The 27,927-nt window shown below is 37.7% G+C and overlaps 4 protein-coding genes across 8 annotated transcripts; all 4 read right to left on the reverse strand.

The window, feature by feature from the left end:
• Positions 1-643: 643 nt before the first annotated feature.
• LOC130425594 (zinc finger protein 62) lies at positions 644-2,533 on the reverse strand. The gene is made up of 2 exons (XM_056751886.1): positions 2,237-2,533; positions 644-1,915 (listed from the first exon to the last, which is right to left on the reverse strand). The coding sequence occupies exons 1-2, from the start codon at positions 2,418-2,420 to the stop codon at positions 957-959; spliced, it is 1,143 nt and encodes a 380-aa protein (XP_056607864.1). The 5' UTR covers positions 2,421-2,533; the 3' UTR covers positions 644-956.
• A 2,891-nt stretch (positions 2,534-5,424) lies between these two features.
• On the reverse strand, positions 5,425-6,849 carry si:dkey-93n13.2 (uncharacterized). The gene is made up of 2 exons (XM_056751910.1): positions 6,547-6,849; positions 5,425-6,194 (listed from the first exon to the last, which is right to left on the reverse strand). The coding sequence occupies exons 1-2, from the start codon at positions 6,734-6,736 to the stop codon at positions 5,485-5,487; spliced, it is 900 nt and encodes a 299-aa protein (XP_056607888.1). The 5' UTR covers positions 6,737-6,849; the 3' UTR covers positions 5,425-5,484.
• A 3,357-nt stretch (positions 6,850-10,206) lies between these two features.
• Positions 10,207-22,793, reverse strand: zgc:66474 (uncharacterized protein LOC327500 homolog). 5 transcript variants are annotated; one of them, XM_056751854.1, is made up of 8 exons: positions 22,512-22,793; positions 21,287-21,762; positions 20,771-21,097; positions 17,943-18,038; positions 17,164-17,379; positions 15,576-15,761; positions 11,449-12,681; positions 10,207-11,309 (listed from the first exon to the last, which is right to left on the reverse strand). In XM_056751854.1, exons 1-8 carry the CDS (start codon positions 22,699-22,701, stop codon positions 10,776-10,778), a joined length of 3,258 nt encoding a protein of 1,085 aa, XP_056607832.1. In that variant the 5' UTR covers positions 22,702-22,793; the 3' UTR covers positions 10,207-10,775. The 5 variants fall into 5 exon arrangements, with proteins under 5 accessions (XP_056607832.1, XP_056607830.1, XP_056607831.1 ...); XM_056751852.1 differs by having other exon boundaries at positions 21,287-21,795; XM_056751853.1 differs by having other exon boundaries at positions 22,485-22,793.
• A 540-nt stretch (positions 22,794-23,333) lies between these two features.
• On the reverse strand, positions 23,334-26,480 carry zgc:66443 (uncharacterized protein LOC406856 homolog). Its single transcript, XM_056751905.1, has 2 exons — positions 26,238-26,480; positions 23,334-24,503 (listed from the first exon to the last, which is right to left on the reverse strand). Exons 1-2 carry the CDS (start codon positions 26,425-26,427, stop codon positions 23,740-23,742), a joined length of 954 nt encoding a protein of 317 aa, XP_056607883.1. The 5' UTR covers positions 26,428-26,480; the 3' UTR covers positions 23,334-23,739.
• Positions 26,481-27,927: the final 1,447 nt, after the last annotated feature.

Raw genomic sequence — 27,927 nt, forward strand, 5'->3', positions numbered from 1 at the left:
TATGAAATGTTCAGGTAACGATGAGATAAATTATAAACTTGTGTATTTCCTATCTTTCCTGTAACTCAGTGGTAAGAGCATTGCGCTAACAACGCAAGGTTGTGGGTTCGATCTCAGGGGATTGCACATACCCAAGTATAAATGTATAGGTTAATGCAATGTAAGTCGCTTTGGATAAAAGCGTCTGCCAAATGCATAAAATGTCAAATGTAGTACCTGTAACAGCTATTTTTTTGTCTATCACTACACAATCTCTTGTTTAAACATTATTTACACACCATCGTGTCATTTCGAACCTGCATAACTTTCTTTTTTCTGCAGAACACAAAAGAAGATATTTTGAAGAATGTTGGTAACCAAGCAACATTGCCCCACTTCCATTGTATGGACACAAAACGACATTTCTCAAAATATCTTATTTTCTGTTGGACAAAAGAAAGAGTCAAATACAGATTTTGAATAACTTTGTGAATAAATGATGATAAAAAAAAAATTGGGGGGTAAACTATCACTTTAAGAATTATAAGGATATGCAAAAAATGCCTAGTGAGTATCAACATCAAGCCAAAAGACTTTATAATACTATTGTAATCTGGACGATACATTACAATGCAGCAGAAAAGCAGCATTGTGTAGCTGGTAATGATTTCTTTTATTGTTAGCGACATCCTATTAGTCTGATGGCAGTGCAAACAACATGACATCAAAACTGTTTTAAAAACACCATCAAACGCTGTATTGATAAAAAGAAAGAGTCTCTTGTTGAAAAAGGCAAGCCCCCCTTACTTCTTATTCATGTCAAATTAACATTTAATGTTGGGAGCAGGAAAACAATTGTACCGCTTAAAATAACTTAACACAACTGTATCCATCCAAAATAGTGTGATCAATACATTGATAACGATGAGAAAACCATCCCTAAATTTATAGTTTAAGTCCCGTTAAGTCCCGATAGTTTAGGTCGCCTGATGAGACCTTTCGTGCAAACGCATGTGATTCCGACGTGTGTACGCATCCTTAAAGCTGCGCGAGCACACCGGACAGTCATAGAGACGCAACTGCAGATGCACACGTCTGTGGTTCCTCAAAGTTCCGTCATTGTTGAAACGTTTTCCACACTGGGCACAGGCATACGGCTTTTCCCCTGTGTGAATGCGCATGTGCACCTTCAGCCGTGAATGATGAGGGAACAGTTTTCCGCATTGGGAGCACACATGCTTCCCCTGACATTTGCCTCGTCCTTTACCCTGTCCCAGCCTGGATTCTCTACCGAATGGTGTGATGTGACGTGGAGGATTGACAGCGACAGTAAGATGACCATTGGTGCTTGCATCGTGAATCCTGATTTTGGGTGATCCTAAGTCAGTGTTTTTATAAGAAGTGGTGGAGTTGAAGTCTGTTTCTGGGCAGGAGGTCTTCAACACACTGGGGTTGATGGACATTTGTAAAGTTCTAGGATTTAATGTGTTTATACGGCAATTGTTCACACAGTTATGTGATTCTAGATCCACTGTAGAATTCGATAAGCTGAAAATATTAAAATCGGACATGTGGTCATCAGTAGCGGCTGACACCTGAGCAGTGCAATGAGGTGGCGGACTGTGGGTTGATGTGTTAACGTTAGTGAACTGTGAATCAAAATTCTCCAAAGGCTCTGTTTTTATGTCACATGGAAATGTGCTTGTTTGCAAATTCTCATCTGTTGCTGCAGTGAGTGTGCTTCTTATTGGAGATGAAGATAAATGGGCTTCATTCACCAAAAGGGGCTGACTTGAGAACTCTTCCACTTTTGTACTGGTGAGCTGGTCAGTGAGTACCTGGTCCTGATAGATTTCTGTGGGCTCGGTTTCAAAGCTAGACCTCCACTTCAGGTGCTGGGGTAGAGATGCTGGTTCAGGGGCGGGGGTTCCCGCATCTGTAAAAGATGCAGAAGATACAATTACTCCAACAAAAACTACTCAAGGTAAGATAAACATACAGTAGCCTATCAGGAGAATGCTTTTGTCACAACAATTTGTCTTGCTTCATAGTTTTGAATACAAAACAATTATCATAAAAGGAAAGTAATGAGAAAGTTGTAAGTTGACCTACAACGCTAAACAAACAAATAACTACCTTTTTAAAGAATAATGTAAACAGCAGCGTTGAAGCTTTGACGTCATTGTTATGACAACGCTGGAGCATCTTATCTTGTTCAACGACTGAATACATAAAGTTTTAGGAAGTGATAGTATACCGTTGGGCTCGAATTGTTTCTCAATCTCGTGGAGTCTTCGTCTGAGGTACTCGTTGTCTTTCTGTATGCTCTCGAGCTCGGTCTCATACTGCAGGACAGTCCCGCCAATCATGTCCATGATTTCATTCAGCGCCGCCATCAAGCGTTCCGTCAGAAACGTGTTTATGATCTGAAGCTTTGTCATTTTGTTACTTAACGTTACTTGTACGGAAGAAAGCGTGTTTATTATTTTCGGCGTAACGTTGGGGGAAATGAAAACACGCCTGCTTGGTCATATGACCACGTACGCGTTCCTTTATAACTACAGAACACCGTACAACTGCCGTGATTCTGCGCCTCCCCAAGGTGTGGAGTAGTAAGTAAAGGCCTTTTGTTTACCACTGACGGCGCAGGATTCGGTTTTTGACTTTTTTGCAACTTCAACCCTTTTTTCAATGAAGAACGTGAATAACCTTAGATATTTTGAGGAAATTATAGTTTACAATATGTTTTTTATTTGTCCGGTCAACTGGTTTAGGGTGTACTTTAATTATATAAATGTACAACAACAAGAGTTGATCTCTTATACACAGAACATGGCAATTTCACTTAAAACCATTTTGTAAAATGAGTCAAGATTATTGTAGTTTAAAATATTTATGTTTATTGAAATCAAATAAAACGTTGCCCTAAATGTTATTTTCAAAAAGTTAAAGCACTATAATTACATTGATTGAACTGTAGACATCAGTACTTCATGTATCTGCTCTATCGTACTGTTTACACACACATAGCATCATTTGCACTCTATACTGCTCACTTGCACACCAGGAATATTACACTGAATGCTCATTTGCACTAATGGACTACTCTCATAACTGCATTACCTCATCTACTGCACTGTAACTTTCATAACTGCATTACCTCATCTACTGCACTGTAACTTCAATAACTGCACCAACTTCTCTACTGCACTGTAACTCATCTATTGCATTACTGCATCTATTGCATAACTAACTGCATCTACTCATCTATTGCACTATAACTTCAATAACTGCATCTACTCATCTATTGCACTATAACTTCAATAACTGCATCTACTCATCTATTGCACTATAACTTCAATAACTGCATCTACTCATCTATTGCACTATAACTTCAATAACTGCATCTACTCATCTATTGCACTATAACTTCAATAACCGCATTAACGCATCTACTGCACTGTAACTTCAATAACTGCATTAACTCATCTACTGCACTGTAACTTCAATAACTGCACTAACTCATCTACTGCACTGTAAATGTATAACTGCATCTACTCATGTATTGCACTATAACTTCAATAACTGCATTAACTCATGTACTGCACCGTACCTTTAATAACCGCATCAACTCATCTACTGCACTGTAACTTTAATAGCTAATGTCTGTAACTAATGCACACTCAAGTCACTTGCACTATTGTATAGTCTTTATTGTTATCTGTTCATAACCACCTGTACATTAATGTTCACAGTATATAGCCTTCTGTTTATATTGTTCATAGTACATACCGACTGTCATATTTTCATAGTACATGCCCATTGTATAGTATTTTCCTAATATTGTATTCTGTATTTATTCACACTGTATATCCTGCACTTGCTAATTGCACTTCTGGTTAGACCTAAACTACATTTCGTTACACTGTACTTGTATATGTGTAATGACAATAAAGTTGAATCTAATCTAATTTAATCTAATAATTATTAGCCGCAAATAAAAGAATAAACTAAAATAAATGTTTCTTAGCAACAAAACAAATAAATAATGAAATGACAAATCAAATGGCTAAAATTAAATAAAAAAATAAAAGCTAAAATATTAAACTGGAATAAAACTATAATAATATAACAATTCTGTATTGAATAAGAAAAACACAAAACCTCTGATTTTGATTCAAAGCGGTTAGTGTGGCATTTGGTCAATGTTTGTGCATAACTTATTTCAATAATAATTACAATTATATAGCGCTTTTCTGGGTAGCGTAAACCCTTTACATGGAAGGGGGGAATCACCACTAATGTGCAGCTTCTGTCTGGATGATATGAGGGCAGCCATATAGCGCCAGAATGTCCACCACACACCAGCTAAATGGTGGAGAGGAGACCGAGTTACAAAGCCAACTTGTGCATATGTGGATGATTACGAGGCCATGATGTATAGAGGCGAATTGGCTAATTTGGCCAGGATGACAGGGTAACACCCCTACTTTTATTCAAAGGATATCCAGGTACTGACCGGGCTCAATTGTGCTTAGCTCCAGTGGGCAATAAGTCTTGGGTTACAGGGTGATGTGGCTTCCGGCAATGCATCCCATCTGTTCAATCCTAGACAAATTGCTACATTATGGCAAAATACCATAAGATTAAATGTTAAACCAGCTCCAGTGCCATCCTCCTGCGAGAGCCTGTGGACTGACTGACCATTCCAGGTCAGGCAATTCCATCACCAACCATGAGCAAAGACGGACTACTTGTTGTCACATTAATGCTAAACAGTACTTACAATACTAAGTATTTAATGCTAAACTTCCATCACATGACAGCAGTTTGAAGTTATAGCTGCACTCAGTTACATTATGCCATTACAATTTTCCCTGCTTATAAAATTCCTGTTGTTTTGTTATTGGTCACAAAATGAGACAACATTAGACCTAAAGTTTCAACAAATTAATTTCCTAAATCGCAACTAATAAGCTCTCCCACTTATTCACAAACATTTACTCAGAAACGTTTAGGTCACTGAATGCAGCTGTGACATGTCAAGAGTAGACCTGGCCCTCCCGACTGAGACTTGTTTCTCCCAAGGTTTTTACTCTCCGTTTATTTATCTTTGCAGTTTAGGTTTCTCACCACAGGGCCGTGTTGGCTTGCTTACAGGTAGACTGCTTTTATTAGATTAGGTTAAAGGTTCGGTACATTTCAATTCCGGAAACATCGTTTACCTGTTCTGTGTTTTAATTTTCTCCTGTTAAGTTGCTTTGGAACAATGCACATTGTGATAGGAACAATAGAAATACAACTGCATTGAATTAAACCATCATTCTAAATATGTAATGCTAACCCTGTAATGAGGCTAAGCACTCCAATACATTGCCACATAGCTTATCTTGAAAATGTGACGCAAGTGCATTTCCTGCAGAAATAACACAAAGTGAATGTTCCTGACTTCCCTCTGAATTTAATACAGCACACACATACTTAACATTCAAATAACAAATGATGCTAACATTTACCATGTTTCATCCGAAGGTGTTTTAAAAGAGCTGAAGTGGTGTACTCTTTGCGGCCACGTGATATAACAGCTTTACACATAAGGCAAACTGCTTTGCTACAATCGCCCTGTTTGAGCGAAAAATACTTCCATACAGGGCTAGATTTGGCTATTGTCCTTTTTTGCATTTCACAGCATTTACTGTTACATTTGGAACTGTTGGTACATAATATGTTGTGATAGGGCAAGTGATGAGCACCATCCGATAAACTGCTATGCTGGGATAAAGTGGCAGGAGTTTCATTGGTAGTGTGTGTGGGTTGACTTGGGTGCTGTGATCTGTGGAAGTCCGCCGTCCCTAAAGGGAGGTCTGGACTATGCGGTGACCAACTCTGATATGCATCCTCAGTGTTTCTTATATCGTCGCCTGAACACAAGCTGTTTATTTCAACTTTAATCTTTTTGGGAAAGTCTGTAATTTCATCATCATCAGCAGGATTTGTGTCAGATGCATACGGGTCCTTGTTGTCAACTATCAATGGCAAAGCTGCAGATTCTTGGTAAGCGTTGACGGAGCATGCAGGCTCTTCTGATTTTATTTGTTGTTCGAGATGTGTCTGCCACTGGTTTTGATGGATCTTTTCAAGATATTCAAGTTCTTCTTTCTGGCTGGGAATCGGTCTAGGCTGTGCAGGAGAAACAGGCTGACAGGACTGAAGAGCTTAAAAATAGCATAAAACGGTAAAAATGTTGGTACTGGACAAAGAAAGTTAGAAATAAAGTATATGTACATGCAATACATGACAGTTCAACAAACAACAGATATTTACAAAACACTACAAAAAGGTATTATCTCGTGACTACTAGTAAACCAATCAAATCACATTCAGACCACGAAACGAAAACAAACTCAAGGCAATTTGGTCATCTTATAAACGTTAATAAAAAATACATTTTCAGAGCCCAAACATAAGTTACTGACCTATTTTAAGCATTACGCAACAAAACATGCATCACTGAAGACACATTGCGCGAAGTTTAATGTCACTTCGTCAGCTTTAAAACAACCATACCTGCGTTTGTTTGTTCAGGGAAGCATCCTGTAGCCCGTAACATTTCTTTTAGCCGTTCGTTTTCGGTTCGGATTCGCTCGGTTTCCTCTTCATACTCCCGTACAGTCCTGCCGACTGTGAGGATGATCTCCTTCACCGCCTCCATTAGGCGCTCCGTCATAAAAGTGTTCAAACGATCCAGTTTAGTCATTTTATTACTTAATAAGAATCGCTGTACTTTTTTCCGATGAATATAAAAACAGGACCAGTACGAATTTATTAAAGTTCCCTCCTTCAAACATAAAAACACGCGACCACTACGAAAAATGTTGATGTAAGTAAAGGACGCATAGCGCCATCTTTTGGACGGGAGGGGAAGTACAGTTTCTAATAAAATGCCAAAGAAATCATTACGCTCCCTAATATAGATAATACACACATAAATGTAGCACACATCATTTTGGTACTTTAAAGATCTTCTGCATAAAAATACACCCTTAAATTACATTATTTCAGATTCTCAATTATAAACAGGATTTACACAGTAGGATAAAAAAATCATTCCATAAAAAAGCATAACATGATTGTAAACATTTTTTATAAAAAAATCATTTAGATTAACAGATTTTATAACTGTTTTTATGGATGAACCAATATTATCAATATCATGTTATCGCAGTGGTGAAATGAAATATTATCGTGGCCACATGACTGTATAAAAAGATAGGTCTTCCAGGCCTAACAAAGAGAATGTTCGAAAAAATTATAGATGTTACCTTTGCCAAGGTCCATCTGGTGCAAATATTTTATTTGATCAAAGGGATATTAGGTCATTTGACCCTCATACTACTCATACCCGAAGGTATTATCGCACAGTGAGATTTTCATTTTGTTACATCCCTAGATTAAAACAAGACTACAATACATAACCACATTAGTTTACGGTGTCAAATCTGTGTCATTTCAGCTGCAAAAGAGAATGTGCTTCTTCTGAATGGAACTGATTTGATCAGCAGATTTGATCAATTAGTGTGTTTCAATCTGAAACTTTAAAAAAGTCTGCAAGTGTATGATGTGTAAATCTGTACAGATTTTAAAAGTCTTGTAATGTATTCCAGCTGTAAAACAGCATCAGTATACATTATACAGAAGAATGCTTGTAATTGAACCATTATTGGCCAACGTTAACACCCATAGTAGAAAAAATAACAGTGGCAGTCAAAAGTGCCCCAGAGTTGTTTGCTGTCCTACATTCTTCAAAATATCTTCTTTTGAGTTTAACAGAACAAAGAAATGTATAAAGCAGTTTTTTCTATTATGGTAGTCAATAGTGGCCGAGGACTGTTTAGTTAAAAGGATTCTCCCAAACATCGTTCTCTGTGTTTATTAGAACAAAGAATGTATACAGATTTGAAACAACATGAGTATGAGTAAATTTATAGATTCTTTTGATGAAACTGTTCTTTTAAGAAAGTAGAAGGAAAAAAATATGAGATTTATTTAAATTACTTTACCTTGACTTGTGGATGCAGTGTCATCTTCTGTTTTTACATGATCTGATAAGTTGCATAAAGCACCTTAAGTTTAAAGTGTTACACTTCAGGGGTGATTTCCCTTCACCAAAGACAATAGGAGTATAACTCAAGCAAAACTTAAGTTATATTTAAGGGCATTCTTAAGGGAAAATTACTCTTAAGGTGCTTTATGCAACCGGGCCCAGGACTCTCCACTCTCTGTATTGACACAAGTGAATGTTAATTATAATTAACTTAATTAAATATTATATCTAACATTATATATTTTAAGAAAACAAGTCTTATTATGTTTTGTCTAGTTTCATCTATCGTTGTCGTGTTTTCACCATGGACCCTTCTCTCTAGGCTTTTCCTTTAGTCTGTGCTCGATTGAGCACCTGAGCAACAGCTTGAACAGCTTGATTCAGCTTAAAAAAATAATAATAACTAGCAAAAATGCCTCAAGTGTAAATTCACTCACCATGGTATTTTAATGTATGATCTAAAAGGCGATACTTCTTAAGCCCACATTACACTGATAACACCAGAACGTCCTCTCACTTAAGAATATGGATGTTGTACACATGTGATTAAAAGGGGAAAAGGTTAGAAATGGTTAGACATAGCAGTCATCTTTAACATTTTCATACCAGACGCACCGTTTTGCACACTTACCAGTGTGGGTGTATTCATGTATCCGCAGGGTGTACTGCCTGCAGAATGTTGCCTTGCAGTGCTGACAGGCATATATACCTTTGAGTCTGGCAAAACACTTTCCATATTAGTTTTTAAAACCTGTTAGATCTGTTCATTTACATTGTAATTTTAATGCATACAGCTTTTATACATAGACAATTTTTTAATACGAGACTACCATATTAGTTTTGCAGAAACAAGAGCAGTAGTAGAAAAAAAAAGTTAAAGATATAGTTCACCCAAAAAGGAAAATCCTGTCATGAATTTAGTCGTTCGTTTCACATCTGTGTAAGTGTCTTTGTTTGGTTGAACACAGAGAACGATATTTTGATGAATGCTTGTCTCCAAACAGTTGGACCTCATTAAATTCCATAGTAGGAAAAAAGTTAAATGGTGGTCAAAAGTGTTCCAAGAACTGTTTGCTGTCCTACATTCTTCTAAAAATATCTTCATTCATGTTCATCAGAACAAAGAAATATACACTGCCTGTCCTCAAAAAATGTTGCACACTAATATTTCATTGGACCACCTTTAGCTTTAATTAAAGTACGCGCTCGCTGTGGAATGGTGTCGATAAGCTTCTGCAATGTCCTAAATGTCATTGTTGCATTAATATTTTGCCAAGATCTTGTTTTGATGATGGGAAAGTAAGACAGCTGAAGTCTTCTCCAGCACATCCCATAGATTCTCAATGGGGTTAAGGTACGGACTCTGTGGTGGCCAATCCATGTGTGAAAATAATATTACTAATTATTTTATAATCTAATACTCCCTGAATCGCTCTTTCACAATTTGAGGCCTAATGAATCCTGGTATTGTAATCTTGGAATATGCCAGTGGCATCAGGGAAGGAACCAATTGATGGAATATTCCTGATCCACACAAACATCACTTTTACACTTTGCTGTCGATTGACTGACTTCAATATTTCCATGATTTCTTTGGGTGAACTCAATGAATTTAGAGCAGAACTGACTTATTTTGTACAAGAATGAGTTGATGTTTCAGGACCAACATTTAGATTGTCTATTTCTTTATATTTGAACCAAGACTTGATGCTTCAACATTAGCATCAATTGTTTCTGGACTCTGTGAGGAGATGGGATTTGGACATTATTTGAACATTGTCAATGAATGAGCTAACTGCTGCAAACTTTCTATCAATTTAAGTATAGTTGACTACCTTAAACTGCATTTGCATCGTGTAAAAAAATTATTCTGGTTTGCAGGAGGTTCAAAAACCTCCTCCTCTCATTTGAGTTCTTGTCAAAGCTAAGAGCTTTTGCCTCGGACTCATCAGGATAAACTGTTTGAAGATGAGATTTTTATTTTAAAACTTGTTTTCTTGCATTAGAGGCAGTAAAGCATGTTGAACGATTGGATTTGGTATGACATTTGGGACCTTTTGAGTTTTTTCAACAGTTGATAATGCATCCTTTTCTGACAATGACTGCAAAAAAGAAACATTAACTGTAATAAACATTTTAATGTTTTAATTGTTTAACATATGAATAAATCTGTATATCAGTTTTTGCTTGATAGTCCTACAACTTTAGTACCAAAGAACACAACATAACAAAAAGCCATGAACAGAATTTAACATGAGTGCATCATCCTCCAAAATAAATTAGGAATGAACCTGAGGGTGTGCACTTGGTTGCCTTTTATTTGTCTCCTCCTGTTTTGGACAGACATTATCGGCGTCTCTTTTTCTCTTGTTGTGGCCGGTGACTGATGTGGCTGAGTTTTGTTGAGCTTTAGCAGCATCATCACTGCCATCCACAGTCATTTAATATGAGTCCTCTGTGATATCATAATCTTTGGATTGAGGGTAAAATAATTGATCTACAGGTTTGATGTCTTGCACAGGAGGATTTAGGTTGGGATCTGGAGAAGTTCCACTCCACTCCAGTCCGGGTCTGGACTTCCAATCCTTTCAGGCTGGGAATGTTGGGTATGTTCAGTATAACAGCTATCTGTAATAGTTTTCACATCAGAGCTGCCTGAGCCAATAAAGATGTCCCTTTGTTCAACTGAAACTTAGGTTTGCTGTGTTTCACCACCAATGGGTGGATTGAGTGTAACATTTGATTGCAGATCTTGTGAGAAGGAAGAAACAGAAGAAACAACACATGATGTTACCTCTTCTTTCGGCCTTGAGGAAAGTTTTAGGTCCTCACTCAACCCAGTTTTGTGCGTATCACAATCAGATTGTTGAGCAACGATTTGTTGTGTGTCAGAGCAGCCAACGTTTGAAACACAAGGTTGGTTTGCAGCACTCAATTCGCCATCAGGTTGAGGGTGATCTGTTTGATCTACCGATGATCCCTGAGGAACTGTACAACCGATATCTGATTCTAAAGTCTGGCTCAGTTGCGATTCACATGCTGTTTCACAAAAACTATGCTCTTTATTCTGTTCTCTGGCGCTCTTTGCATACGTGCATCTGTCTTTGGACCTTTGGCTGGTTGAGTAGGAGCTTTCCTCAATATCCTCAGAACTTTTCATATTTTTTACAGAGGAGTCGGTCTTGCCTAAGACTCTACATTCTTCGGAATCATCCCTATCTGATATCTTCAAGTGAGAAAAAGGATTAAAAAATAATTAATTTAACTTGAGATACTTCAACACCTCTGTTTATATATTTACATATTGAAAGATTGATGTTATAACTCTTTGCATTTCGACAAGGAAAAAAATGCTACTTGCATACCTGAACATTTACACTTGGTCGCTTATTTGTTTTATCATCAGCAATGATATCCTGCACGTCTAGTAGCTTCTTATCATCATGAGCTCGCATGTGCTTCAAGAGAGATGCTTGACCAGCCAATATCAACTCTGATGTCTCACATGATTCCTCCTGACTCACGGCGCCGTCCCCATCATTTTGATGTGACACACTGTCAATACTTTTGATATGAGTGGCATCATCAGCCTTTAAGGATTCAGCTTCAGAATTCAAAATTTGGGAGTTATTTGGTAGACATACATGGGGGGGATTTTCATCAAGTGGGACTGTTTTCTTTTCATCAAAACCTTTGGAAGGGTCTTCATCCATGTCATCTTTAATTTTGTTGACCTGTAACCTTCGCTTTTTTCCTCTAGGTTTCTTTGACTGATTTTCACCATCAGGGAATAATTCGGAACTGGTCAATGTTAAGCCGGTTTGTGTCACCGTCTGTTGTTGTTCATCGTCTATTACTATCACTGCTTGAATGTCATTTGCATGCTGTTCACTAGAATGAGTTTTACCAAACATAGCAGTTTTCTTCTTGTCAGAACTTTTGGAAGGACCCTTCATAAAATCCATATCATCTTCGGAGTCTGAAAAGACAAGATTAGATAAAAGAGAAGGTCGTCTTGGATTGCTGATCTTGGTTTTGACACTGCGGGTTGTTTTGTGGAATGCGGACTTTGAAACTGCAGTCTTCAACTTTTTCCCAGAAATGTCCTTACGCTTAGTTCTTCTAGGTTCTGTCTCTGGTTCATCATCTATCACTATATAGTGTTTCTGTTTTACTAACTCGGATTGAGAGTCGTTCTGTGGAAGTCCAACGGTCACACAGACAATGTCTGTCTCAGGAATAACACTGCAGATCTTTTTAACCTTATTCTTGTTGTCTTGACTCAATGATCCAGCTGGTCTTGAGCAATGATCCGCAGTCTGTCCTTCCGTAACATTCACTTTTTTGTTATCAGCCAGAGCTGGGGACGAGGTATGAACAACTTTGAAGCTGCTGCTTTCGTAACTTCCTGATTTGCAGGCATCTACACTGGGGAATGTATTCCAGTACGTGCGTTTTGGCATGATTGGTTCCAGAACAACCTTGGGCTGCAGACTAAGGTGGCTAAAGAGGACAGACCCATACAAATTTATGGGATTAGGTTTCTTGTTGCAGGTGGGAGGACCTTCGGACTCTTCAGATGCATTCTGCCTTGAAGGCTGCATTGGGGGGAAAAACACAATTAAAAATTCTTAAAATTACATACATATGCACTTTTACCTCTTCAAGAGTACATTTTATTTCTAAACAAGCAACACTGTGTCTACATCGGACGTGACACCCCACAAGACAACTGCCTGTTCTTAATAAGTTTGGTATGCTACAGCGCATCCATAATGGACAAAATTTAACCCATTATATTGGGTTCCAAAGTTTTATATTCTCTTTTGTCGCACCACGCCACTGTAGAGATTGTGTAAGGCAGTGGTTCTCAACTCTGGCCCACGAGATCTATTTTTCTGCTAAGTTTGAATGCATCTATTCCTAAAGACACGGATTAGCTTGTGTAGGTGTGTTTTATCATAGTTGGGACCAAACTCAGCAGAAAAATGGATCTCATGAGCCAGAGTTGAGAACCACTGGTTTAAGGTACAGTCCACGGCTAGCCTTGCATTCAGTAAGGAATAATTGACGACGGCCCGTTCAATTACTCCAAAGTAAATGCACACCCCGAGGTGGGAATGCGGACACAATGCGAAGCAGAGTAACTTTGCAATAATTGAACAGACGGAGCCCTGTTTTCGAGCTTTGAATGTGTTTTTTTTAAATATTTAACATATTTCAAGTCTATGGTCCACCGCTGTCTCTCTTCTCTGGATATCTTAGAATTTGTGTAGCTGAACTCTTATTACCAGCTGTAGGACTGTGATGAAAGTTAAAACAGTTCAGCACGTATCCCAGTCAAATGTTTACAATCTCTGATAACCGCACACTACTCCAACGGCTCTTCCTCTTCTCTGAGTAAAGCCTCGCCCCTTTTTTGGTGTATTCTTTTGGGCGGAGGTCATTAAAAGCCCTCGGACTGGTGACATCATGTACCCAGGAAGTAGAGGGCTGTAGTCCAATTCCAGCCGTTCTGTGTAGTCCTTGAAATGCGAATTCTGTCAAAGACAATATATCGCTTGGCACCGAACTTTGAGCTTTATCATTTTGCAGATATCATTTATGCTCTTACAGCAACATTACACACTAACTAAAGGTTGAAAAATGGGATCGCGGGGAATGGCCGCTTTAAGGTCTTACAGAAATGTATGCTATGACAAGCATATCACTACTGACCTTCTGAAACCTTGTATCACCATATGTACTTAAAATATAATGAAAATACCCAGATGCCCTTTGTGAATAAACATTTAAAAAATGTCCAAGTCGATCCTATAGTTGCAAGACCCACAGAAAAGACATCAGCTGAGGCAGCAATATTTCATTCTTTAAACAAAGAGCGACATTAAATATTCAAACCTGGTCTTGGCTGGGTCATAACCGTGAAAGAGGATAATCTTTCCATTATATAAAAAAAGCAATAACCACTTTGGAAGTACCAAACTTAAATATTCCCCACTTAAAATACAAAGGTTTTTAAAAAATGCAAGATTTTTGTATCATCCTAGTAAGGCATTTGGTGTTCACTTTTCTTTTTTAAGCCCTCTGCATGGATAAGGTCATTAAAATGTAAAATAAAATATGCAAATAAATAGCTTTTCACTTTCCAAAAACATGAAGCTTTAATAAAGTATACAAAGCAGAAAGCACACAGATCAGTAAAGGACATAATCCTCAAATTTCTATAGTTACTGCAGCAGGCTAATTTAAGGTTTCTTCACTGCAATTGTGAACGCATAAATCTCATCCGTCTCTTTGTGAGAAACTCATTTATTCGTCTTTTTATCATATTGAAATCATCTCCAGTCATTGGAACTTGAAAAGTCTGATCAATCGCTTTGAGAATCGTTTCCCGTAGGTTATTAGGCAGCGCGTTTTTTCCTCTGGAACCAGTGAAGTTAACCGTGTATATCCAATTCTGATACACGCCTTTCGGGATCAAACTTTTAAACATAAGCGCAGCAAAGCGATCTGGTCTTGGTTTTCCACTACGTTCGGCTGATTTCACATACAGTTGATGTCGTTTCTCCAGGGACACTTGATTTAAAGTTACATCAGGCAATATCCCTCCCCGTTTTAAAACCAGGGGCACATGATCCAGATATCTTGAAGGTTTTCTCGATGTTTCAGGCACTCTCAAGTGGAGCAATGACTTGACCGAAGAAGAATTCTGTGAAGTGGTGGACGGAGAAGAAAACGTTGAAATTAATAAGAAAACAGATCCTGTGAACTCCTGCGAGTAAAGATGAATGCGAATACCTGATGATAATTCCATAAAATGCTTATTTACAGAGCTTATACATTAAAAATGCGATGCTCTACATTTATGCAGAGATTAACATAACAGATCATTTTAATTTGTCACTTTGACAGGCTAAAAATCTCTCTTATCCTTCATGTTTCCTTCATTTCCCTGGGTCGCAAAAAGCAGGCATACTGGTGAGAGGAAGAGGGAACCCAAGCAAAACAATCAAAATGGAGTAACTGGCTTCAGGAACTGGCGCTGCTAGTTCAGAATATTCATTTTAAAAAAACATCACAATAAGACTAACAATGATGGAACTGGCTGTTTCTGGTAATTTGGTGGACGTTTAGGACACAGATATTAATTTGAAAAATGTATGTAAAACCCAATAGGCACACCCATATTTTTTACATATTACCCCGATTTCACTCTGCATGTAACCACCAATGCTGGTTTCTTGTGGCTTACTCAATGTGCGCATGTCCATTTATGTTCTGATGTCAAAACGCAAATCAAATGTAAACCTACACAATATGAAACCTTAAGAAAATATTTCTGTTTACCAAATAAACGTTGATATTAAAATTAGACATTTATATGAATCAAAAGACAGCATGTGATTTCATAAAACATCACAAATTTCAACATACGAGAGACTTATTTCACCGTTCAAGTTGATGTATTAGGGAAACAACTTAGGCTTACCTTTTTATTGGCCCTTGCTTTCTTGTACTGCTTCTCACCAGTTTTTGACTCTTTATTGAGAACAGGCTGCTCTTCTTTATCACTGAAGCACGTGTGCTTCCTCAGCCATGTCGACGATGAATACACTTTTTTACAAGTTTCGCAGACGTGGGTGCCAGCATCGTGTAATGTTGCTTCATCAACGGTCTTCATCGGTTGCAAAAGAAAAAAAACAGAGTTTTCATTCAAATCATGTTCATGTTTAAACCATGAAAAATAAACGACTAAATCCATGTTATGACCTAATCACGTCATCAAAAATTATTTTAAGCTCCATGCTTCTAGCTGTGATCATTATAAATTAATCATTAGTGTGGTTTACTATACACAAACATACAGCAACTCACAGAAGTGAGTACACCCCTCACATTTTTGTAAATATTTTATTATATCCTTCATGTGAAAACAATGAAGAAATGACACTATGCTACAATGTAAAATAGTGAGTGTACAGCATCTATATAACAGTGTTAATTTGTCCTCTCAAAATAACTCAACACACTGCCATTCATTTCTACACCGCTGGAAACAAAAGTGAGAACATCCCCAATTAGCCATTTTCCCTCCCCTGTGTCATGTGGTTCTTTAGTGCTACAAGGTCTCAGGTGTGAATGGGGAGCAGGTGTGTTAAATTTGGTGTCATCGCTCTCACTGGAAGTTCAACATGGCACCTCATGGCAAAGAACTCTCTGAGGATCTGAAAAAAAGAATTGTTGCTCTACATTAAGATGGCCTAGGCTATAAGAAGATTGCCAAGACCCTGAAACTGAGCTGCAGCACGGTGGCCAAGACCATACAGCAGTTTAACAGGACAGGTTCCACCCAGAGCAGGCCTCGCCATGGTCGACCAAAGAAGTTGAGTGCACATGCTCAGCATCATATCTAGTAGTTGTCTTTGGGGAAATAGATGTACGAGTGCTGCCGGCATTGCTGCAGAGGTTGAAGGGGTGGGGGGTCAGCCTGTCAGTGCTGCACAAGATGGAGTAGATGATGCACAAGAAAGCCTGCAAACAGTTTGCTGAAGACAAGCAGACTAAGGACATGGAATACTGGAACCATGTCCTGTGGTCTGATGAGACCAAGATAAACTTATTTGGTTCAGATGGTGGCAAGTATTTGTGGCGGCAACCAGGTGAGGAGTACAAAAACAAATGTGTCTTGCCTTCATTCAAGCATGGTGTTGGGAGTGTCATGTTCTGGTGCTGTGTGAGTGCTGCCTACACTGGGAAGCTACAGTTCATTGAGGGAACCATGAATGCCAACATGTACTGTGACATACTGAAGAAGAGCATAATCCCCTCCCTTCGGAGACTGGGCCGCAGGACAGTATTTCAACATCACAACAACCCCAAAAGAACACTGTTTACACTGTTATACAATCTGTACACTCACTACTTTACATTGTAGCACAGTGTCAATTCGTCAGCGTTGTCACATGAAAAGATATAGTAAGATATTTACAAAAATGTGAGGGGTGAACTCACTTCTGTGAGATGCTGTATATGTTTATTAACATGCAAAGGTCAAATGTGTAAACAAAAGTACCCACCTGGGTTGAAGACCTCTGTGACCTTGTCCGACCGAAGTTGGAAATGATTTGAAAGTAAGAACTTGTTTTTTTCTTAGTGTGAACAGTACGAATGTGTGTCCTCAAACAGCCTTTCATCATATACACTTTACCACAGTGTGGGCAAGAGCGGATTTTTTTTGTTCTTTTTTGGGGCACTTCAGCACTTCCACCATCATTCTCTTCTTGTTCAGACAGCTGCAAGGAAAACAAATATCCAGACTTACTCAGTGGTGAGAACATGGCACTAGCAATGCCAAGGTCATGGGTTCAATCCCAGCGGGTTGCATATAGTCCGAAACAAATGTATAATATAATGCATTGTAAGTCACTATGGATAAAAGCGTCTGCCAAATGCACGAATGTGAATGTAAAATGTAAATTTACAAGATATCACTGCTGTCCTTCTGACACCTCGTATCTGCCTATTTCATATTTTTTTTATCATGTAAACCTATGTTTGTCACTGGTTTTTGCCAATATCTAACAAATAAAAATAATTTTAAAGTGCTTGTCAACTTTGACAACACTGTGTTTAATCATTTAAAAAGTACTGTCTACTTTCTTTCCCTGAAAAACAGAAAATTTGGACATTCTTGGGTTTTGGAACTACAGCGACAATCTAATCAAATGTTCACATATTTAAGGTGATGCTAAACATCAAAAGACGTTCGAAAGATGTTCAGGGACAAAAGACATAGTTTGTGCAGGTCCGACACATTTACATCAAATGGTTTATACAAGAATTATTTTTCACTCACATGTAACATCCTCATGTGGTTCTTGAAATTGTGTAAGCGAAGGAAGACTTTGTCACACTTTAGACAAGGGAAGATCTTTCGACTTCGTGCCACCTTCTGAAACAAATGTAAGTCCATTTAACAATGAGAGAAGCCAAAAGAGACATGTTAACAGAGACTTTCAAATGTAATGTTCATTGGTTGTGAAAATCAGTGTTGGGTTTAAAACAGTCGGTTACTTAAAAGTGCTATAGATTCCAGTATTACCAAGGCAATTTTAATTAGATAACCTTTAATTCAGATTTGGCCAAATATATGAAATCATTATGTAACGATAACAATGTGGAAGCTTATTAAAGGGATATTTCACAGGCAAAACAAATGTTCCCCATCTTTTACTCACCCTCAAGGCTGAATATTTTTCTTGAAGAATAATGCAGTCGTATCAGTTATAATACCAAGTATCATTTTACTTCCAAGCAGTAGAATGGGAGTGAATGGGCCTCAACTTTTTGAAGCTACAAATAGTACATCCTTCGATGAAAGAACTTCCAGATAATGGAAGCTAGACATCAACGGTAACAGTGCAGTCAATATGGATATTTCTCTTAAACAAACACTTCGATTCGCTTCAGAAGACCTTCATTAAGACCACAGAGCCGTGTCGAGTAGTTCTTTGATTGATGAATGCACTTTTTGGACATTTAAAAAGTCAACACCCATTTACTCCCATTCTACCACCTGGAAGTAAAATGATATGTGGTATTATAACTTCGACTGCATAATGATTCAAGATGAAAGTTAAATTCAATTAGGAAGCCTTGATGGTTAGTAAAACATGGGGACATTTTATTTTGGCTGTAAAATATCCCATTTAAATGTATTAACGTAATGACATGACGTTAAATGTGTGAAATACATCAAAACAAGACTATTTAAAAAGTATACCCTTTTATAATACCTAAAACAGACAATAGTGTTTTAAATACATTAGGCTAAATCTATTACTCCTTATCCCACAAAAATGACTCGAACACTTAATTTCAAGTAAATCGTTTTATTATAACCACTGTATAATAAATACACAGCATATATATACTTGGTTAAACCAATTTTTTAAATATGTAAAAACTTAAAGCTGTGTGATTTCTAGAATGAATATATTGTGCAAATCATAAAAAAGTACTTTAGCAGGCAGGGTCATGTTTACACATTTTCATAGCCTGGTTCAACCTTCAAATCTTGTATTATCTCACTTTTAACTTGCTCACAATATTCTAATTTGACCACATGGTTGTTCACAGTGTTGATCCATGAATTAATTGGTTTTACATATCCTTTAGCCTCCAAAAATACACTCCTATGTTTTACTCTAAGATGAGACCACATATTAGATGTATTCTTCTTAGCCACTTCTCTGGACCCCTGGCTAATTTTGGCTGAACACACATTGCAGACGACTTGGCCGCCAGCTTCTTTTGTGTAGTAGTCCCAAACTTTGCTAAAACAACGGCTTGATATTGCCACCTGTGCAATGACAAAAACAAAGTTCATGTCAAATCTTAGTTGTGTTATTTCGGATATCAAAAAACTGACTACCTTTAAAAGTCACATAACACATGGAATGTCTTTATTAGATGTGTAGTCTAAATCAACTTAGTCCGACTACCTTTCTTAACAATTCTTATCTGTAAACTACAACCGCAGGACTTCTTAAAAACAACGAACAACTTGATCTATTCAGATGATTATTTTAGATAAATAGCAACCCCTTCTTTAGCTACCTATTACCTAATAGACATTATCTCGCTAACTAGTTATAACTATGTAATGATATGCTCGCAATCTTTAGAATTCATACTTGTATTCAATGTGTCTCATGTACAGCTGCTTTGTAACAATGAAAATTGTAAAAAGTGCTATATAAATTGAGTTGAGTTGAGCCATCTGCAACAAACCATTTCCTTTCATTTTCATTTTAAAATTGCCAACGCTATTCTACATGATAATAACAAGTTCTTTACTACTAAAGTAAATATACATAGTTACAGTGACCATTAAAGTGCCAGGTTTGTTTGTCTGTACAATGTGCCATTTTTAAGTCGCTTTTGTCCTCAGACTCACCATTTAAACTGCATCTCCTTCAGTAGTTGCTTTCTCGTTCTCTTCATAGATTAGCTGTAGCTGTTAGTATGTTCACTTCATCCTGGGATCAGCGCTTTCTATCTTAGTTTTAAATTTTCATACACTTTGGGTTTTTTATTTATCACAACTAGCTTAAAAACAGTGTGAGATCTTTGGCTGTGCTTGCCCCACAAAATATTATAATATAATAAATATACATATATAAATAAATTGCTTTATATTCAACTTAATTTTATAACATAAAAACATAAATTTTTAAGGCAGGAGAAAACATAATGTCAAAGGATGAACTGAAAGTCTAAAATCCCTTTGAAAATCGGAAATATATTTCATGGAAACCTGAAAAAAAACAAAGCTATAGAAAACTGCAAAACTGTGACTAAAAATAAAATGCAAGCCTATTTATATTCACCGTGTAAACCCTTTGGTATAGCATAAAAGAAGTGCTTTGGAGCATTTTCAGATCAAACTGGGATGTATTATCAGGTTTTCCAATGTGCCGTGCCACTTCAAGTGTATGCATGCTTGGGTGCAAACAATTTGATATTCATGCAAATTAAACTTTTTCCCTCAATTTGTTACACTTATAATCTGTAATAAAAATAAAACTTAAAAAAGTAGAATTTGCACCAATGGTCTCAGACTCTGGGTATACGTATGTCTAAACACACACCATTTATTATGCTAGAGAACGTTAACGGTACCTTTTGTCCTTCTTCTCTGCTAGGCGGGTTAGGTGAGTTCTCTGCATTCACCTCGTGGCTCTTTATGTGAAACTCCAGTCGTTCGCTTGTAGAGAATCTGTCACCACACATTGAGCAATTGTACTTCTTTTTGAGACCTTTTTTAACTTTTTTGCGTTGAAGAGGCTCAGGGTTGGATGCGATGTTTTCTTGGACTTTGCTGGTTTGATTACTGCTAATAGACACGCTGTCTAACTCCTGTTCTTCAGCTTCGTGTTCAGCAGACGGCCTACTCCTGTTTGTCTGTCCAGAGCCATCCGAAACATCCCCTGTATTTTCTCTTGATATCTGTATGTGACAGAAAAACTTGTTTTTGTAGCATCGCTTTTGAAAAAGTAAAGCCTATCAACAAATGCTAAAGCAACAGTGCCTGCACTAGAGATATACTATTTCACTTGTCTACTATATTAAAGTCCTAATTTAATCTTTGTTTCAGCCCGACAGTGTTTTGGAACTTTACAACATGTTGATGCTTACCTGGGAGAACCCCCGCAGTTTCTTCTTTCTTAAATTGTCACCATAGAAGCATGCCTTGCGCCTGCGGTACTCATATGGCTTCGCTGCAGAATGGGTCCGAGAGTGAAACATAAGCGTCTGTTCCCTTCCAAAGACTTTACCACAATCTGGGCAAGCGAAGGACATCCTCTGCTTTTTCCCCCGCGCTGAACCGTACGTGAACATGGTGGATGGAGTTGGATCAAACTCCAGGGGTTCCATGTAACTTTGGGTAGATGGCCACTTCGCACTTTCTGTCTGGCTGTAGGTATTAATAGCACTTGTTCCAGCAATGGGAGATCCCTGCTCGGTGCTTTGAGGCAACGGGGCAAAACCGTTTACAGGTCTTACATACAGGGGGTCATCAGTGAACTCGGTTTTGATCAGAACAGTTTGTGATTCCTGTTCAAATTCAAAGCTGACAGCACACTGCTCCTGCTGGGATGGAGTCGACTCATCTAGGGTGGAAAGACGGACAGGGTCATATGGGCCTAGGAAATAAACATTGACATATGATGAGACTAAGAGAGACACAATGGGACATCATTTGGTCTAAAACCTGTATGTTGGAACACAAAAGAAGATATTTCAAGAAATCAAGGGTTTCTGTCCATACCGTAAGAATCAATTAAGTACAATGTTGTCTGGTTACCAACATTCTTGAAAATATATTGTTATGTTCTGCAGAAAAATGTCATTCAGGTTTGGAATGACATGAAGGTGAAGAAACACAACGAACAAATATGCATTTTGTGGTGAACTATCCCTCTTCAAGGTTTCTTTCTAGACTCTAAAAAGGGTGAAGCCCTGCGTCCCTGCACCTGGACGTATTGGAGCGAACACAACATATTCAACTCATTGTGTGCATAACATGGAAACTAACAATGCACAAATGTTGAGGAATAAACGTTACCCTGCGGTGACGCAGTTTACGATTTGTGAAATATGTGGGTAGTCTAATGCAACTGCAAGCTGGCTAACATCATAACAGTCGATGTTTTAACGTTGTCATATAACGTTTCCTCTTTTGCATCACGTTAAGGGATATCAAACCAAAACGTTAAATGAGCACAACGGTGTCAAAAGAGTGTTTTAATAGAATAATCGTGCGACATCCAAACAAGTGCGTCGATGACGGATCGACTTGCTGTTATGTGCTATTATGGTATACTATTCTGACCCCGATCTTGATGCACAGTCGTAGTACCTGGCCAGTTCGCGCGATTTGTGTCCTCCATCGATTGTAGCCTCCGTCTCAGAACTTCGTTTTCTTTCCGCACCCGTGCCGTCTCCTCTTCATACTCCAGCACGGTGCCACCGACCATCTCCATGACCTGTTCCACTGCCGCCATCATGCGCTCATTTAGAGCGCGGTGCAAAAGCTGCAGTTTGGTCATTTTTTGTGTATATTTCTACTCAGAGAGCATTAATGGAGTAAAAGTTTGTAGCTTCAATCGCTGCATGCGCTGCACAATTCGTCTTTCTTCCACCCGCGACAAAAGACGCCTGGCATCAGTCGAGCGCCACCTACCGCATCGGAGGGACGAATTTGCAAATGTAGCTTTCAAAACATCGTATCCGTAGCACGTTCTAGCAAATAAAATAAAAACGGCTAGAAGAATATATATAACGTTTTTACAGTACATTTAATTTATAACAGATTGGGAGGTAAATTATGATCACATATGTCTGTTTATACAATAATAAGGGAGCAGTTAACGTGAATCCCCTGTGCGTTGTATTACCATTGTAATGTCAGATTTTTCCATATTATTCGTGCAAAATGACTGCATGTATTTATGAGATATTATTTCCTAGAATGATCTTCCTTGTTCTATAAACAGCATGCACTGTGCTTTACATTTTCTGTGTTTTTCAGATTTTCTCTTGTAAAGCTGCTTTGGATCGATCCACATTGTGAAAAGCGCTATATAAATAAAATTGACTTCAAAAGACACTATAAACATCACAGTGACTGAAAGAAACTCAATTAAATAGCGAAACAAAGCTTAAAAAGAATTTTATATGATAAAACTGATTATATTGTTTGTGGTTAAACACAAAACCAGTTTATTGTTTTTGTATTAAAACACACACAAGACATGACATCATTTCAAATGAGATGGTGGGGATCTGACACTTGCTGTGTAGTTTTTTGAAAGGAACTCTTTCTGTGAAGTGTACTATATTCAGAAACATACTAGTGTGCACATCTTTATATTTCCTAATCAGGTTAAAGACAAATTTCTATCAACAGAAATCTGTTTGACAAGTGAGCTTCAGCTCATGACTATTAAAATACAATCCGATTGAACAAAATATACCAACAGTTCGGAATAAAAATCAACTGTAAAAATAAACAGACGTTCTTTCAGGTGACTTGAAGCAAGCCTGCAGTCATCTAGCAACAATTACAAATCACGCCATGTCACCATTTAAGCAGCGGTCTGTCTTTCTGCTGTCGCTTCTTCAATAAACCTCTGGCATGTACGCTCATGTCTCCTCATGTTGCCGCACTGGGTGAATGTCTTTGAGCACCAGTTACAGCGGTATGGCCGCTCTCCTGTGTGCGTGCGCATATGAAAGCGAAGATAATCAAACTTAGAAAAGTTTCTGCCACACCAGTGACAGCTGAAGGATCTTTCATGCAATTTTCTGTGCAACTGCAGTTTTGCCAAATCCTTCAGCTGCCTACCACACTTGTTACATTTATACGGCCCCTCACGATGATGATCATCTGGGATTTTTCCTGAATCCTTCTTATTGAGTTCCTTTCGCTGTTTTTTTTTCAGCGTGGTTGAAGTGTCACAGACTGTTCTTAGCTGGTGTGTGGTATCTGAGTCTTGACATTGACCTGCATGAGCAGGCGGTGTTATTGTGATAAAAGTGTCCTCTTGCTCAATCTTAATTGAATGTGCTCCTACACAGGGCAAATTCATATTCCGCCTCTCATCCATACTCTGAGAAACAAGCAGTTCTCCTGTAGATAAATGAGATAATGTGGAGGATCTGTCTTTGAGATGTTCTGACTCTCTATCATTTGACTCTGTTTTACTGATTGGAGTCAGCTCCAGTATGCATGGCTTCTCATCTCTAAATGAAGCTGGACCCAGGCCATGATTCTCTGTTCTCTGGGTCTCTTGGTCTTCAGTTTCATTTTGGGAATTAGGAATATTCTGAGAGACGTTGTGGACTTGTACTGGATGAAGAAAGAGAAAAGCAGAGTGAATAAGGAATGATATGGCACCACGGCATAACAATACGCTCTGCTCACTGTTCAATATAATGCACATTACTGGGTTTATAATACAATAGCATTACTATGTTGAACAAAAGTATTTTCTAAAAAACTGATATTTTCAGCATTCCAACATTAAAGGGATATTTCAGTCAAAACAAAATGTCCCCATGTTTTACACACCCTCAAGGAACCCTGACCGAATATGACTTTCTTCTTGAAGAATAATGCAGTCGATGTTATAATAACATGTATCGTTTTACTTCCAAGTGGTAGAATGGGAGTGAATGGGCTTAGACGTTTTAAAGCTCCAAAAAGTGCAGAACTGCTTGACACGGCTCTGTGGTCTTACAGGTGTCAAATGACACGGCTAAAACGAATAAGATTGTTTTTTTTTTGATGTAATGTAATGTGTATACACGATTTACGGTTGAAAAACGCTGTATTTTCCACATATGGTGCATGTTTGCATCTCCTCTTTACCTCACCTTTCTGAAACCCACTGATTTTTTTACAAAGCTTAACAGGGTTCGATAATTTCATAAGAGGTGAACAAACACATGGGTCACAAGTTAACACGGGATACACATAGTTTTGCTTTCGTAAATCCTGTTATTTAAATGTGATCTGGCTGTTCTGCGTGTCTGAGTGAATTATGTGCACAGTTTAACATGCAACACGAGTGATGGTCGAGGATTTATTTGCGTCTGCATATGAACAAATTAACTGAGAATTTATTTAACAAACGTTTACTTTTTGATTATCGGCAAAAACAAAAACACAGGACAAAAACAAGAGTCTTCCCAACGACCCATCAAAATAGAAGTCCCGTTAAATTGAACACTCAGACAAAAAATACTTTAGTGAACTATAGTATTTGCTCCTGAAAATTGTAGTGCCCTTGTAGTAAATGGATAAACACTGTATACTATAGTAAAGTTCAAAAACACGATAGTATCTAAGAATTTTACTGCAGTTTACTATAGTTACTGCAGTTTAAATATATGGCCCTAATTTATCCATCTGTATGTAACATAAATGTCTCTGTCAGTTACCTGCTTTTTCATGATGAACTGCAATTGCATCATGTTTTTCATGATGACAACCGACAATTTATCCTTGTGCTCCCACTGTTTGGCCTGTGCTAACAAACTTTAAACCTCTCTAGCTCCAGCACTACAGTATGTGCAAAAAAAGACAGCATTCATTAACTGGATTCTGTATGCTACTACAGGGCACTGAGGCAAGTCACTCTTTTCCTGTTGGTTATTTCCAATGCTGGCAAATGTAACCTTCCAGTTGACCTGCGAAATCACTTCCATTTGTTTTATTAATAAAGGATATTGGAAGTTAAATCGGTCTTTGCAAAGCATTAAAAAAGTACAAAACTATTTTTAAAATCTCCATTCAAAATATTATCACAGTGAATCTTAGAATATATGTTATAATAAATCATAAGTCAACTTTTTCTTTCTCTCGTTTGAATAGCAATTTAACAAAGTATGTTGAAATTGTATTATTTTATTGCAAGTACTTATAACATTCGTTAGGTGACTTTATTCACGAAAAATACAAAATCGCGTGGGTTTGTGTATCATTTCTAATAGTGTGATTGGGGTAAAATCTCATTCAACATCTACTATGGAGATTGACCCGGCAAAATATAACATGTATTGTGTATAAATGAGAATTTACCTTTAAAATGTGTCTCTGTCCTCATCAAAACATCCCTCAGTTGCCGTTTGAGCGTTGCGTTTTCCGCTCTTGTACGCACAGTCTCCTCTTGATAATCTTTCACCGTTGTCTCCACCTCCTCAAAAATCTCACGAATGACAGCAGACAAACGGTTTAACAAATGAGAGTGTAACAAATCAAGTTTTGTCATTTTATCAAGAATAAAATCCGATCAAAACACGCGGAAGAAGGCAACTGTTGTCTGTCGGCTGCTCTCGCAGACTAATATAGCGCATTACTGCCATCTACTGGACTGTAGTAGTCTGTTTACAACTAATGCTCATTACAAAACAGTTTTCCATTACTAATTATTTAAGAACCACCGTATGGAGGTAGTGTTGAACTTGTATAACATTAAAATCAATAAAAATGCATGTAAAACGGCATAAAGTCCCATCTACAAGATCTTGTAGACTACATTATCCCCTTATCCCAGCTCGTTAATGTCTTCAACATTAGGAAGATCAAGACACAAACTGGTAGATATATGACAGTATGATAAATAACCTAAAATGACCAAAACATTATATTTAGCAAATTAATATTTTGTAACTGTGCCATATGAGAAATATTAAATTGCATTCGTCAAAAATTTATAATAGATACAAATTAGTCAGTTTTGCATGCAATCCACAAGGACAGTGGAATAAATGTTGCTGTTGACACTCAATACACGCATTTCCAAGAACAGCACGGCTCTTGAAACACTTAGTCCAGGCTTTGAGTAACACATTAGTTTAGACCTTTTACAGACAGCCTTCATGTGTCTCAGAGGAGCTGAGGTATCCGTCCATTTAATAGCTTTGCCTTTCATCGTAAAACGGCAGATTTTACTGCATTCAGTCTCTCAGTTTTAAATTGAGCTCAGAGACGCGAATCTCAATCACTGTCTGCTGCTCACACAGTTGTGTAGTCTGGCACATGGACTTGAGGTTTTTGTGTATATTTTAGCTAATAAACTGTGAAATGTGAATATACTATGTTTAGGCTCAGAAATCTGACATATTAAATAACAAAATAGAGATTAGTAAGAGAAGATGGCCTACTGATTGTTAACCTCTTTAATGTTTAGGTTTTAAAATAGGACAAAATTATAAAGGTTTTCTGTCCATTGCATTAGTAAACAATTGTAAATATTTCCCTGTTGTTTAAAAACAGCTGCCATTAATAACATAAAACAATGACAGCCATGCAGAATTATATTTAATGGTCGAAAGTGATTCATGTTTATGTTGTTTTGAATATAGTGTCACACGGAAATGAGTTTAAAAGACTTTTAAAGGTTTGAGTAAGAGATCATTCAAAGGGCTTAAATTACTGAGTTTGGTGGTTGTGGATTACTGCAACCAAGTTTTTCTGCTTCTATTAACATCACGGTCAAATAAGTGGCCTAGAGTTTGCCAAAAGACAGAGCTACAACCTCTACCACTTAGATCAGATTAAACCATCATGTTATTTGATTAGAATGTGTAATTAAATCCCACAAGGTGAAGTGTGCACTCTGTCTCGCTGTCTCCACTAGTTCTGTTCTCTGCTCTTATAGTGCTCTGTTTTACATGTTTTATCTCACCTTCACTCACTTACTTATTCTCTTTCTCTCTCTGATCTAAAGAAGTAGTTGCAAGCAAATATTTAACCTGATTTGAGGCAA

The sequence above is a fragment of the Triplophysa dalaica genome, chromosome 7 (assembly GCF_015846415.1).
Source record: "Triplophysa dalaica isolate WHDGS20190420 chromosome 7, ASM1584641v1, whole genome shotgun sequence".
Classification (NCBI taxonomy): Eukaryota; Metazoa; Chordata; class Actinopteri; order Cypriniformes; family Nemacheilidae; genus Triplophysa; species Triplophysa dalaica.

Coding starts and splice junctions, on each gene's coding strand:
- zgc:66443 (XM_056751905.1), bottom strand. CDS start 26,427: ATGACAAAACTTGATTTGTTACACTCTCATTTGTTAAACCGTTTGTCT. Junction 24,504..26,237: donor GACAGAGACACATTTTAAAG/GTAAATTCTCAT, acceptor TTCTTCATCCAG/TACAAGTCCACAACGTCTCT.
- si:dkey-93n13.2 (XM_056751910.1), bottom strand. CDS start 6,736: ATGACTAAACTGGATCGTTTGAACACTTTTATGACGGAGCGCCTAATG. Junction 6,195..6,546: donor CCCTGAACAAACAAACGCAG/GTATGGTTGTTT, acceptor GCTATTTTTAAG/CTCTTCAGTCCTGTCAGCCT.
- zgc:66474 (XM_056751850.1), bottom strand. CDS start 22,701: ATGACCAAACTGCAGCTTTTGCACCGCGCTCTAAATGAGCGCATGATG. Junction 21,098..21,286: donor AACTGCGGGGGTTCTCCCAG/GTAAGCATCAAC, acceptor TGTCACATACAG/ATATCAAGAGAAAATACAGG. Junction 15,762..17,163: donor CACAGAGGTCTTCAACCCAG/GTGGGTACTTTT, acceptor CAACCGATGAAG/ACCGTTGATGAAGCAACATT.
- LOC130425594 (XM_056751886.1), bottom strand. CDS start 2,420: ATGACAAAGCTTCAGATCATAAACACGTTTCTGACGGAACGCTTGATG. Junction 1,916..2,236: donor GAAACAATTCGAGCCCAACG/GTATACTATCAC, acceptor CATCTTTTACAG/ATGCGGGAACCCCCGCCCCT.